General features: G+C 41.2%; 1 protein-coding gene across 1 annotated transcript; it reads right to left on the bottom strand.

Annotated features, from left to right (window-relative positions):
* Nucleotides 1-1296: 1296 nt before the first annotated feature.
* LOC308609909 (homeobox protein prophet of Pit-1-like) lies at nucleotides 1297-3906 on the bottom strand (the record flags this gene model as incomplete). Its single annotated transcript, XM_081259182.1, has 3 exons — nucleotides 1297-1635; nucleotides 2377-2609; nucleotides 3798-3906. 3 exons carry the CDS (start codon nucleotides 3904-3906, stop codon nucleotides 1297-1299), a joined length of 681 nt encoding a protein of 226 aa, XP_081115308.1.
* Nucleotides 3907-12620: the final 8714 nt, after the last annotated feature.

Below are 12620 nucleotides of genomic sequence, written 5' to 3'. Positions count from 1 at the left end.
TGCTCTTGGAAAAGTTTGCCCTTAATCAAATTGTTTCTTCTCTCTCACAAACTGAAACTGAGCCCCTCTAAAATTGAGTTCCCTTTGTGAGTTTCTGATTAATCTCTCTACTCAAAACTTTATTCCCTTGTTTGCCTCTTCTGACCTCAATCCTGTGCTAACTGAACACTAATCAAACAGAATCAGATGACTAAAATTGCTATTGTCTATAACATCATTAATGTACTAAAATTGCTGTTGTAGATATTATCATTAACACACAAAATCAGGTTGTTTCTCCAGAGCAGGATGAGCTCACAGATCCCCCAGGTGGCTAGAGAATTGTAAACTGGAAACATCCTGACTTCCACAACTATGATTAAGAGATGTCACAAGATGATAGTTAATCCCAACTTCTTTTTTCTTCTTCTTTAAAAACACCCCCAACTCAAAGGCCAAGTTGGAGCAGATCTGAGGCTTGTCTCCCACTCGCTTGCTTGGCACCCTGCAATAAACCCTTACTTTATTGCAAACATCAGCTGTCAGAGTTTGGCTTTCGGTGCTGTAGTCACAGGAGCCCTTGCTCAATAACAAAGCCACATGCAGGTGACTTAAAAGTTACGTTGAAGGTAACGCTGAAGACTGTTACAGGCTTAGCAAATCAGGTATTACTTATTTATTGTTTATAAAACACTGGAGAGCTAATATTTGATGATCAGCTTTACAAAGCCTTTTGGAAGTGGGAATGACTGGAGCTAAGGGAACCAAGGAGGAGGATTAATTAGAAAACGTGGAGCCAGAAAAAAAGTGTCTGCTGGAACAGAAAGGACAGGAGTAAATTCAAGAGCTATTTCCAGGATAGAATGAATAAAACTTAATGATGGATTCGGATGGTGGTGATGGGGAAGGGATGTATAGGTAGACATTAAATCAAAAGTCTTATTGAAATCAGCTAGAAACAATGGGGATGAAGGTCCTCAACTGTGATCTCAATGAGTGAAGTCCCAAAAGTTCTATCCCCTTCAACCATTTCCAGCCACCAGCAGCAACCACTGCTTCCCTCAATGTCACTTTTCCACCAGTCACCTTCACTGGGGCTTTTTACCTATATCTTCCAGTAGTTTCACCTCCTTAAATTCACTCAATTAATCAGCTCAGTGAGCCTTCATCATGATCTCCCATTTTAACATTCCCAGTCTCTGAGCTGTCATTCACCATATTTCTACTTCGCCCTTAGAAGGAAAGGAAACCACCTAGTTTTCTGTGTTTTATGAGGGTCACAGGCTGGGAAATTACCTTATCAGTACTTGTTTAAATTTAGTTCCAGGACTTTGGTGGCTCAAGGATGAGGGGAAGCATGGATGGGGGTGGAGGGAAGGGCAGATGACCAGCAGGGGTTGGGTGCAGGGTGGGGTACCAGTCTTCAGATTGGTGGGGTCGAGCAAAGGAACCACCAGTGGAAGGCTGTGAGGGAAGGGCATGGTTGTAGGGGTGATGGAAGCAGGTCGCTGGGGGAGGTGGTGTTGGGTAGGAGTAGGGGCAAGCAGGGCACTCAGGCAAGAAACCGGAGAAGGTGGCAGGAGACAGATGGGCCAGTGGCTGGAGCAGTGACCGCTCTTGCTTCCTCTGCTTAGGTCTGTGGTTCTGGAACCAGACCTGAGGAGGAGGGAGAAGAGCCACATTAGAGCCCCTCTCTCAAATAGGTGGCATTGTCATATGCGGCTACAGACTGGTACAGGGCATAAGACTCCCCCACATCCCCAGAGGAAGTAAAGCTCTTGCAGAAGGCATAGCTGAACCAGGACTAGTGACAAAGCAAGACCCACACCATTCCCCCAATCCATATCTAAATTTGCCCTGCTACAACTTTGGGTGAGTAAGAAATGTCAAGTTGTAAAAAGAAAGAGATAAACATGACACAGTGGCATTTCACCTCCACAGAGAATGGGAAAGTTCCTCTAGGGTTATTAGAGACTAAGACTATGGATGAGTTTAATTGTTACAGACCAGGTTAGATTTAGGGTACAGTTTATTCTTAAGATTAAGTAACTCTATGGTTAGAATTGAGCAAGCATCAGGTTGAGTTTCAAGACCATGGTTAGGGACAAGGTTACATACGTGTGTGAATAGTTAGGATTGAATTTCTGTTGGAGTTCACATCACTGTTAAGGTTGGAGTTTGACATTGAAATTCAAGTTAGATTAGGTTAGCCCCAAGGTTAAACTCCAGTGAAATTCCTGACGTAGATGAGGTTATGCTGACTGTTGGGTAAGACTCTGTTCTGGTGAACATTTGGGTTAGGGTTATAGTGCCCTGAGAATTTATGCCCCAGTAGTTCCCAATCACAGAATCTGCATTTCTTCAGGGGATGGTGGGCGGAGGATCCTGGGCCATCACCTGGATTCTGGCCTCGCTGAGACCTGTGTCCTGGGCCAGGCCTTCTCGGGCCCAAATGTCAGGGTAGCAGTTCCTCCCAAAAGCTGACTCCAGTTGTTCCAAGTGCGCTGGACTGAAGGTGGTGCATTGGCGGCGCCAGGAGTGTGGGCGAACCCTTTGTTCTCCTTGTGAGCAAAGACTTGGTCTCCCCACTCCTACACCAGAGAGGTTCCTGTAGGGCTGAGTGCTCATGTCTGAGAAGGAGGGTGGAGGAGAATTTGTTGCCGCATGGATCCACCCATCCATCCCAGACCACATATGCTGGAACCCCCAGTTTCTACTAGGACCCAGTGTATTGCTCATATACTCTGCCCTGACCAGAAATTCTTCAGCTTTCAGAATTAGCTGAATCCAGCTCAGCCTTGGCCCTGCTTCACTTCTGATTCTCTTAACCCATGCTGCCCTCTCAGCATGAAGTCTAACCCTCAGTCTCACTTGTCCTAGGCACTCACGCTCCCTCTGCCTCACTTCTGCACCTTGTGCCCACTCCCCATTACACTCCCCCAGATTCATCCCCATGTAAGGCATGCCCCTCCATAGCCTTTCATCTCTCTCAGCACACATACCACCTTCCTGGGTCTCACCCTGTGGATCTCCTATTCGCTCTGACAACCTAACAAACTGCCCAGGTCTCTGTCTAAGACCCCTATGACTTGCTCCCTGCTCTCATGGTTCACATGCAACTTAAACCTTTATATTGTTCCCATTGTCCTATTCCCTCCACCTGGGAAGATGAAACATTCCTCACTCTTCTGCTCTGACACACCCTCCTCACACATACATTTCATCTTCTCCCCTATCCCAGTCCTGGCCTGGCCACCAGGCTGCAGGAACCTGAGCTCATGGGAAAGGCCTGCCTCTTCTCCCTACAGACTCACTAAGCCCCCACACTAATTAGTCTGAGAGCCAGCTGGGGAATAGAGAACAGGAGCAAAAGGAAACACCTGGGAGGCACACACTGAGAAAAGATATCTGGAGTGAGGATCCCAACCCCATGGGGACCCAGGTGGTAGTCCCTACCCCGTGCTCACTGTCCACCTTAGCCCCCTGCTCTCCTCAGATCCAAAGCCCTGGCCCCTCCAACTCTCTTCCTTGGAGAAAGCAGTGCAGTGAGCAAACTCTGAGGTCAGGAGTGAGGAGACAGCTTTTAGCTCAGCCTCTGCCGCCTCCTCATCCGTCACGGTCTCAGTGTGCCACTCTGTAAAGCAAAGGAGTTGTATCGTCCCATGTGTTCTAAGATTCCCTTGTTTTTAACATTATAGGATTCTGGTTTTTTATTTCTCCTCTTCACTTTCCTCGTGGTGAACCATCGCCCCACGGAGCCTGAGCATGGAGCATGCACACCTGCTGTCTCCTCAGGACCACCCCAGAGATTCACTCACCCACCGTGGAGGTCAAAGTCCCAGCGGCTGCAAAGCCCTCGGACCAGAGACTGCTGCAAACTCGCCCCTTCTTTTGTTTACCCTGCTCACTCTTCCCTTCTGCATCCATGGCTCACAACAAAGACCAAAGACAGCTCAGTCTCATGTCCCTGATTCTGGATCAGTCTTTCTCTGTTTCTGTTCCCCTCTATGCCTTGTATTTCATTGCTTTCCCCCTGTTTATACCTCTCTCTGAATCTCTCTCCCTGTGTAGATATAGACAGATAGACCTTTTTCTCTATCTCCTTTTTTCTAACTTTTATTTCAATTTCTAATTCCCCATTCCTTTGCTTGAGTATCATCTCATTCTGCCTTGTCCTCACCCTGTTTCTCTGTTATAGTCTGCACTTTTCTCCGCCTGCACCTTCTCTCTCTGGGATGCCGTTCTCTCCTTTTGCTCTCAGATGCCTACTTTCCCAGCTTGCAAACCCACACTAACTCTTTTTCCCTGAGCCTTGGAGGAGTGACCTGTTCCTCACCCCTGTGAGCCCATCCAATCATTGCCTGGTCGCCAGAGCCCCCATCATCAGGGGAGGATCACAAGCCAGATGAGGGAAGGTGCTCTGTTGGAGGGTCTAGGGACTGGGACCAAGAGCTCATACTCCCGGAGGACCAAATTCTTTTGTCCTGTTAAATCCCCTCCTGGGAGCAGGCAGGGGAAGGAAGAGAAAATGCATTCCTCCTGAGACTCCTCCTCAGAACCTCATCATGAGGGGAGAGGGAGAGGGAGAGTTTGTGCAAATGGAGATGAGGAGTAGGGCTTGCCTTGTGTCTCAGTACGTGGGTGATTCCCACAGACTTCTTTCCATGAACATAAAAAACTAAAAAGACAAGTACATTCTGGCCCCTCCTAAATATCCTGATTCTCAGAATACACTGGACACCCCGTCAGGACAACCTGAACCATAGGATGAGTCTCCCGGACACCATACTTCTCAAGTACTTTCTGTTTTCTTCTCCCAAATGTCACCTCCTCATTCACTCAGAACACCCCAGGACTCCCTGACCCTCCAAGGTCATCCAGACCATCAGAGAACACTTACCCTCAAGAGCATCTGTATTCCAGGTGCATCCTTATCTCCCTGGACCTCAGGACTCTGCAGAAGACTGAGATTCCCATGACATCCCGACATTCTGATTCTTCAGGGAAACCCTGACATACCCAGCATTGCTGAGCAGTCAGGACACCCTGACACACGCAGTACTCTGCTTCTTGAGATTACATAGATCTAGGAACTACATTCTGACATCCATATGACATCCTGAACCTTTAAAGACAACACAATATCCTAGGACTCTAGGGTTCTCTAGGACGCACTGAAACCTAGAGTATTCAACCTCAACTAGGAGATTATCCCTGTCCCCCGCCATGAAGTTCTGAAATGTCAGAATAGACTGAATCAATGAGGGCACCCTAATCCCCTTGGAACACACTGTACTCATAGGACTGTCTGATCCCCAATGTTATGCTAATCCTTCACACACATTCTTTAAAAGAACAACTCAAGACAGAAAAACATGGTAATCGTCCAGGATCCTGAGGCTTACAATATGATCCATGGATCAGAAGTATAAGCAGCACATGAGAGCTTGTTAGAAATGTAAGATTTGAGGCCTCACTTCAGTCCTACTGAATCAGAATTTTCACTGTAACAAGATCCCCAAGAGAACTGACTGTACACTTGTCTTCATCAGCTCTGGCTGCCATAACAAAATACCAAAGCAAGGTGGCTAAAACAACAGATATCCATTTCTCACAGTTCTGGAGGCTGAGAAGTCCATGATTAACGTGCCAGCTGATTCAGTTCCTAAGAGACTTTTCCTGGGTTACAGACAGCCACCTTCTGTGTCTTCACAAGACAGAAAGAGAACTCAGTCCTGGTCTCTTTTCTCTTCTTATAAAGACACTACTCTAATCTTGTGGCCTCAACCTCACGATCTCACTTAACCCTAATCACCTCCCAAAGGCCCCACCTCCAAATATCATTGCATCACATTGGGGTTAGGACTCAACATATGAAGTGGTGAGGAGACACAAACATTCAGGTCATAACAACATAAAAGTCGAGAAACACTGATCCAAGATGCCAACCCCTCTCCCCCTACCCCAGGGTATACTGTGACCTCCTAGAGAAACTCGAGCTGCATGACAGCTCTGCCTCCCAAGATTCATGTAGTCAACTTGGATCCACAAGCACACACTGAATTCCAATACTCTTGCTGCCTCAAAATAGCCTAACCCTATAAGGGAACTCTGACCAGCCATCCAAAGCAGCCTGATGATCCCAGGACACTCTGATATTACAAAGAAACTCTGACCTACTACCCTGCTTCCCAAGACATTGAGACACTACAGGTTTGACTTGACATCCCAGGATACCATTATTTCCTAGTAGGCTGGGGAGGAGTTTTTTTCCAGGGCATCCAAATTCCCACTCAACCTTGACCTTCAAGGGAGTCTGATACCCAGGGTTCTCTCACCCTACCAGAGGCAGGATGGTGTGGTGGGGAAGAATACAGGTTCTGGAGCCAGGCTGCCCTGGGTTCAAATACCAGCTATACCACTTACTAGCTATGTGATCCCGGGCTCATTACTTTGTATCTCTGCACCTCAGCTTTATCATCTAAGGATAATAATACAGTCAATTCTCTTTATATAGGTAGTTTTCTTCCATAAAGTCATGATAAACACTGAATTGGTGAATACTGAACCACTGTTACTAAGGGAAATAGGTTCCTGTGAGCCTCTGGCCACAATATTTTTGGTCAACCAATCAATACATAACATTGTTGTATGTGTGTCTCAGTTTAAATACACCTTACTTAATATATATTGTAAACTCATTAACATTGAACTCATGGCTAACAGCACTATAACTCATGCCTGAACAAAGATTATTTTCTCCGTTAAACACCTCATGGACCTCCTGCACTTAGGAACACTAGACAACATTGCAGCACTATGCTTGGGGGCCATTTGGAACAGTACTATTGCCTTCAAAAGACAAAAATGTATAAAATGTTGGCTTAGACAAGATAGAAGTTTATTTCTAGCACCCACAAAATAAGTTCAGATGTAGGTATTCAAAGGCTGGTACAGTGGATCTAAGATGTCATCAGACTCCCAAGCTCAGAAATTTCTACCCCATTATCTTAGTGTAAGTTTTCCATCCTCATCTTATGGTCCAGGGTGGCAGCTGGAGGTACTGTCATCATTTCCACACCACAGGCCAGAGAAAGAAGGAAAAGTAGAAGAGCGAGCATCCATGTCCCACGAGGGTGGTGCACCCCAAACTCTGTGGGACAGAAGTTCCTGCACTCAGGACCCTTCCTGACCTTGGCCTGTCCCTATGTGCCTCTTCCTCTGGCTGGTCATTTGTGTCATTTATAGTATCCTTTAAAATGAACCAATAATAGTAAATAAACTGTTTCCTTGAGTTCTGTGAGACATTATAGCAAATTATCCAATTTGAGAATGGGGTCATGGAAACCCCGATGTGTAACCAAGTTTAACAGAGTATGAGTAACCTGGGGGCCCAGTACTTCTGATTGGCATCTGAATGGGGGTAGCTTTGTGGGACTGAGCCCTTAAACTCTGGGGTCTGTCTTAGGTCAGGATAGTTAGTATCTGAATTAAATTAAATTATAGGGCACCCAATTAGATTGGAAAGGAAAAAGTAAAATTGTCTTTGTATGTGGACACAATAATCTGCCATGCAGTATTTTTGATGGAATTATAAGGAAGCTATTATAGCTAATTAGTGAGTTTAGCAAAGTTTCAGGATTCAAAACCAATATTAAAAAATAATCATATAACAACAAATAATAAATAATTTGAATTAAAAACTTAGTACTATTTACAGTAGCATAAAATATGAAACATTTAGTGTTAAAGTTGTCAAAAATATGAGCAATCCATACACTGAAAACTAAAAATAATATTCATGAGAGGAATAAAAGAAAACCTTTTAAAATGAAGATATATGCTATGCTTTTGGGTCAGGATACTAATTATTGTTAATTCTGAAATTGATAACATTTCATGTGGTCTCAAAATTTCATCAGACTTTTTCATAGAAATTGGAAAACTGATTCTAAAATTTATATAACAATGTAAAAAACCTAGCATTGCCAAAACAGCTTTGAAAAAGATGTAAGTTGGAAGACTTACACTGTCCAAATTCAAGAATTATTATATAAAGATTGTACTCAAGACAAATGTGTCTTGGCCATCAGTCTTGGCTATGAGTCCTGCCATCAGTATAGACAAATATATGAATGGAAAGGAAAGAATTCAGAAATAAACCCAAATACAAAGGCAATTTAGCAGAGAACGTCTAGCATTTTTAAACAAGTGGTGCTGGACCAGTTGGCTATCTAAATCACATGGGGTGAGGGGGATGGAACTTGGATCCATACCTCATACCATATTTTAAAATTAACCCAAAATGGACCACAGATCTGAATGTAAAATCTAAAATTATAAAACTTCCAAAACAGGTAAAAAAATCTTTGGAGGGCTTCCCTGGTAGCACAGTCACTGAGAGTCCACCTGCCAATGCAGGGGACACAGGTTCATGCCCTGGTCCGGGAAGATCCCACATGCTGTGGAGTGGCTGGGCCCGTGAGCCATGGCTGCTGAGCCTGCGTGTCTGGAGCCTGTGCTCCACAACGGGAGAAGCCACAGCATTGAGAGCCCCGCGTACCGCAAAAAAAAAAAAAAAACTTTGTGAACTTGGATAACATAAATATGTCTTAGATATGACACCAAAAGACCATATATAAATGAACAAACTGGTAAATTGAACATCAAAGTAAGAACTTCTGCTCTTCAATATACACTGATAAATGAATTAAAAGACAAGTTACATACTGGAAGAAAACATTTGCAAATCATATATCTAATAAGAACATTTATCTGTTAATTCATATATCTGATAAAGGTTAACTATGCCCAATATACAAATTCAAGAATATAAAGCCAAACATTGTAATTTTGAAAAATGCAAAAAATTTGAACAGGCAATTCACCAAGAAATATATGCAATACAACAACCTTGGAAAAGAGTTTGGCATTTTCTTAAAAATGTTAATTTCTTAAAATGATCCAGCCTTTCCTCTTCTAGTTAATTAATCCAAGAGAAGAAAAAGCATAGATCCATACCAAGTCTTGTAGTTGAATGTTGCCTGTGACTTTATTTCTGAGACAACACAAGCCTTCATAGATAGGCGCCTGTATGAACCATTGTAGTATAGCCATGAAATGGAATATTACCTGCAATAAAAAGGAATAAACTACAGCTACAGCATGGATGAATCTCAAAACAATTATGCTGTTAAAGAAGCCAGACAAAAGTGTACATGTTATACGATTTCATTTCTGCAAAACCCAAGAACAAGAGTTGGCAAAGCACAGCCTATAAGCAAAATTCAGCCCTCTGCCTTTTTTTCTTTTTTTAACAAGTTCTTTGGAACATAGCCATCATCATGTTTTTCATATTTTCTATGACTGCTCTCCTTCTACAATGGGAGAGGTGACATTGCAACATCTAGAGTACTCAGTAACTGGCCTTTTACAGTAAAAATTTGCCGACTCTTGCCTTAGTGTACATGTTGAAATTCATAGAAAACACAATGGAATCTATAGAAACATTCCTAGAATTGATAAGCTAATTTCAGAGTACAAGGTGAATATGCAAAATCAACTGTGTGTCTATATGTTAGCAATAAAAGATTAGAATTTAATCCTCCCCAAATTAATCAACAGATTCAATACAACCCAATCAAAATCCTAACAGACAATTTTCAAGAAATTGACAAGCTGATTTAAAGGTTTATATTGAAAAGCAAAGGACCTAAAATAGCGGAAAACCTTGAAAATTAAGAACAAGTTCAGATCACTTATACTATTGATTTCAATATTTAACATAAAGATTCAATAATCATGACAGTGTGGTATTGGCGTTAGATAAACATAGAAATGAATGCAACACACAAAAACTCCAGAAATAGAATTGAATTTCAACAAAGGTGCAAGTATAATTCATATGGAAACAGAAATCTTTTTAGCAGGTGACGTTGGAACAACTGGTTATCAGTATAGATAAAAACTTACTCTAACTTTTACCTCGCATCATATTCACTCACGGAAATGAATCATAAAGTTAAAGACAAAATTCTATTAAACTACTGGAAGAAAACATGGTAGAAAATATTTGTTACATTGACTTAGGCAAAGATTTCATGAATAGGACATAAAAAGCATAACTTTAAGGGGAAAGAGTGATAAGATGGACATTAAAATTAATGTTTTTCTCTTCATAAGGCATAAGAAAATTAAAGCAAACCACAAACTGGGAGAAAATATTTGCGAAATTTACAATTGAGTCCAGAAATAAAAACTCAAAAATGAGAAGAAAAACAGCTCAATAAAAATAGGCAAACAACCCAATAAAAATGGGGAAAATATTTGAACATAACTTCACAAAAGGAGATACATGAATAGGCGATAAGTATAAGATGCTCAACATCACTAGTTATCAGGAAAATGCAAATTAAAACCACAATGAGATATTATTATACATCCAGTAGAATAGTTAATGTTAAAAAGACTGACAAGGGCTTCCCTGGTGGCGCAGTGGTTGAGACTCGGCCTGCTAATGCAGGGGACATGGGTTCGTGCCCCGGTCCGGGAAGATCCCACATGCCACGTGAGCCGTGGCCACTGAGCCTGTGTGTCTGGAGCCTGTGCTCTGCAACGGGAGAGGCCACAGCAGTGAGAGGCCTGCATACTGAAAAAAAAATGACTGACACTACCCAGTGTTGATAAGGATGTGTAACAATTAGCACTCTCAAATATTGCTGATAGGAATGCAAACTGTCCAGCTATTTTTTGCAAAAACAGTATTGCAGTATCTTATAAAGTTAAGACATTTACCATAAAAACCAGTAATCACATTCCAAGAAAAATGAAAGCATATGGCCACACACAAACTTCTACAGAAATATACATGGTAGTATTATATGCACATTGTATACATATATAGTGATATGCATACATATTATACATAATAGTTCTAAACTGGAAACAAACCAATTTCCTCAACTGTTGAATGGTTATAAAAATTGTGGATCTCCTTACTATGGAATACTACACAGGAATGAAAAGGAACACAATGTTAATAAATGCAACAAATTTGTGATACATTGACAACATGGATTAATCTCAAAAGCATTAGGCTAAGTGAAAGAATTCAAACACAAAAGACCACATACTGTATGATTCCATTTATATTAAATTCTAGGAAACACAAAATTGTAGTGAAAGAAAGCAGATCAGTGATTACCTGGTCATGGAAGGGTGCTAACTTCAAAGGGAAACAAGAAAACTTTTTTAGGGTGATATAACTGTGGTGTTTCTTGATTGTGGTGGTGGTTACATGACAACATGATTTTAAAATACATCGAAGTGTAACGTAAATGGGTAATGTTTATTATCTATCAATTATAACTCACCCCCCCAAAATTAATTTCAAAATATGGAAGGAAAAGAGGAAAAAATATTAAGCAAATGATGGCCTCCCTGCTGGTGCAGTGGTGGAGAGTCCGCATGCTGATGCAGGGGATACGGGTTCCTGGCCCGGTCCGGGAGGATCCCATATGCCGCGGGGCAGCTGGGCCCGTGAGCCATGGCTGCTGAGCCTGCGTGTCCGGAGCCTGTGCTCCGCAACGGGAGAGGACACAACAGTGAGAGGTCCGCATGCCACAAGAAAAAAAAATTAAGCAAATGAAAAAAATAGGCAATTATATTTTTTTAAATAGGCAATTATTAACTTCAGGAGCATTCAAAATTTGTACCAGGAAAAACAAAAGGATTAGTACACAAACAGTGTATAACAGAGTCAGAAAGTCAATAATAGATATTGACATACCTCCAAATTGTGATGTGCCTATAATAGGATCATTTGAGGAAGAGGAAAAGGGATGGTGAAGTGGTATTAACTCATCACCTGTCAAAATGGGAAGACAATATATTGTAAATCAATGATCAAAAATAGCATTATAAACATATTATTTAGAAATATATAAAAGTATTTATATTGGGAAGTTGGATCATGGAGTGAAAAGATAGGTAGTGAACTACCTTTCTCATTTAAAGAATTGTTAACTTTTAAAGCAATGCTAATATATTTATTTGACTAAAATAATTTTAAAATAAAAATTCTTCATTAAATACTTGATTTATTCAGTTTTTATATTCCTTTATTATTAATAAGAGCATTTAAGGCTATTTTCCCATAGCTTTTTATATTTTTTCTCTGATTTATGAATCATTTGGTTTAAACTTTCTTTTTGATATGGGGATTATGAAGAACACTGTTTTAAATTTTATCAACTGAACATTTCTTTTTACATTTTGATTTATGGTTTCTAATTTTTGGCTTTGTGGTGAAGGCCATAAGAGAATATATCCTATGAAATCAATGTTTGATTTCATTGATTCAGTTTTCATTTCAAAAAATCTATTATAAAGTTTTTGTTGTAGTCAAGAAAATGGCCAACATTTGTAATTATTCCCTGGGCTTAAAATAAGAATATATATTCTCTATTTTCAAGGTGGATATATGTGTATTTTATATGTGTGTGTGTATATATATATATATATATATATATATATATATATATATATACATTTTTTTTTTTTTTTTGCGGTACACTGGCCTCTCACTGCTGTGGCCTCTCCTGTTGTGGAGCACAGGCTCTGGACATGCAGGCTCAGCGGCC

This window comes from Mesoplodon bidens (assembly GCF_964165515.1).
Source record: "Mesoplodon bidens genome assembly, contig: HAP1_SCAFFOLD_92, whole genome shotgun sequence".
Lineage (NCBI taxonomy): Eukaryota > Metazoa > Chordata > Mammalia > Artiodactyla > Ziphiidae > Mesoplodon > Mesoplodon bidens.
Note: the sequence above shows the minus strand (reverse complement) of the source record. Positions and strands in the feature narration are given on the sequence as shown.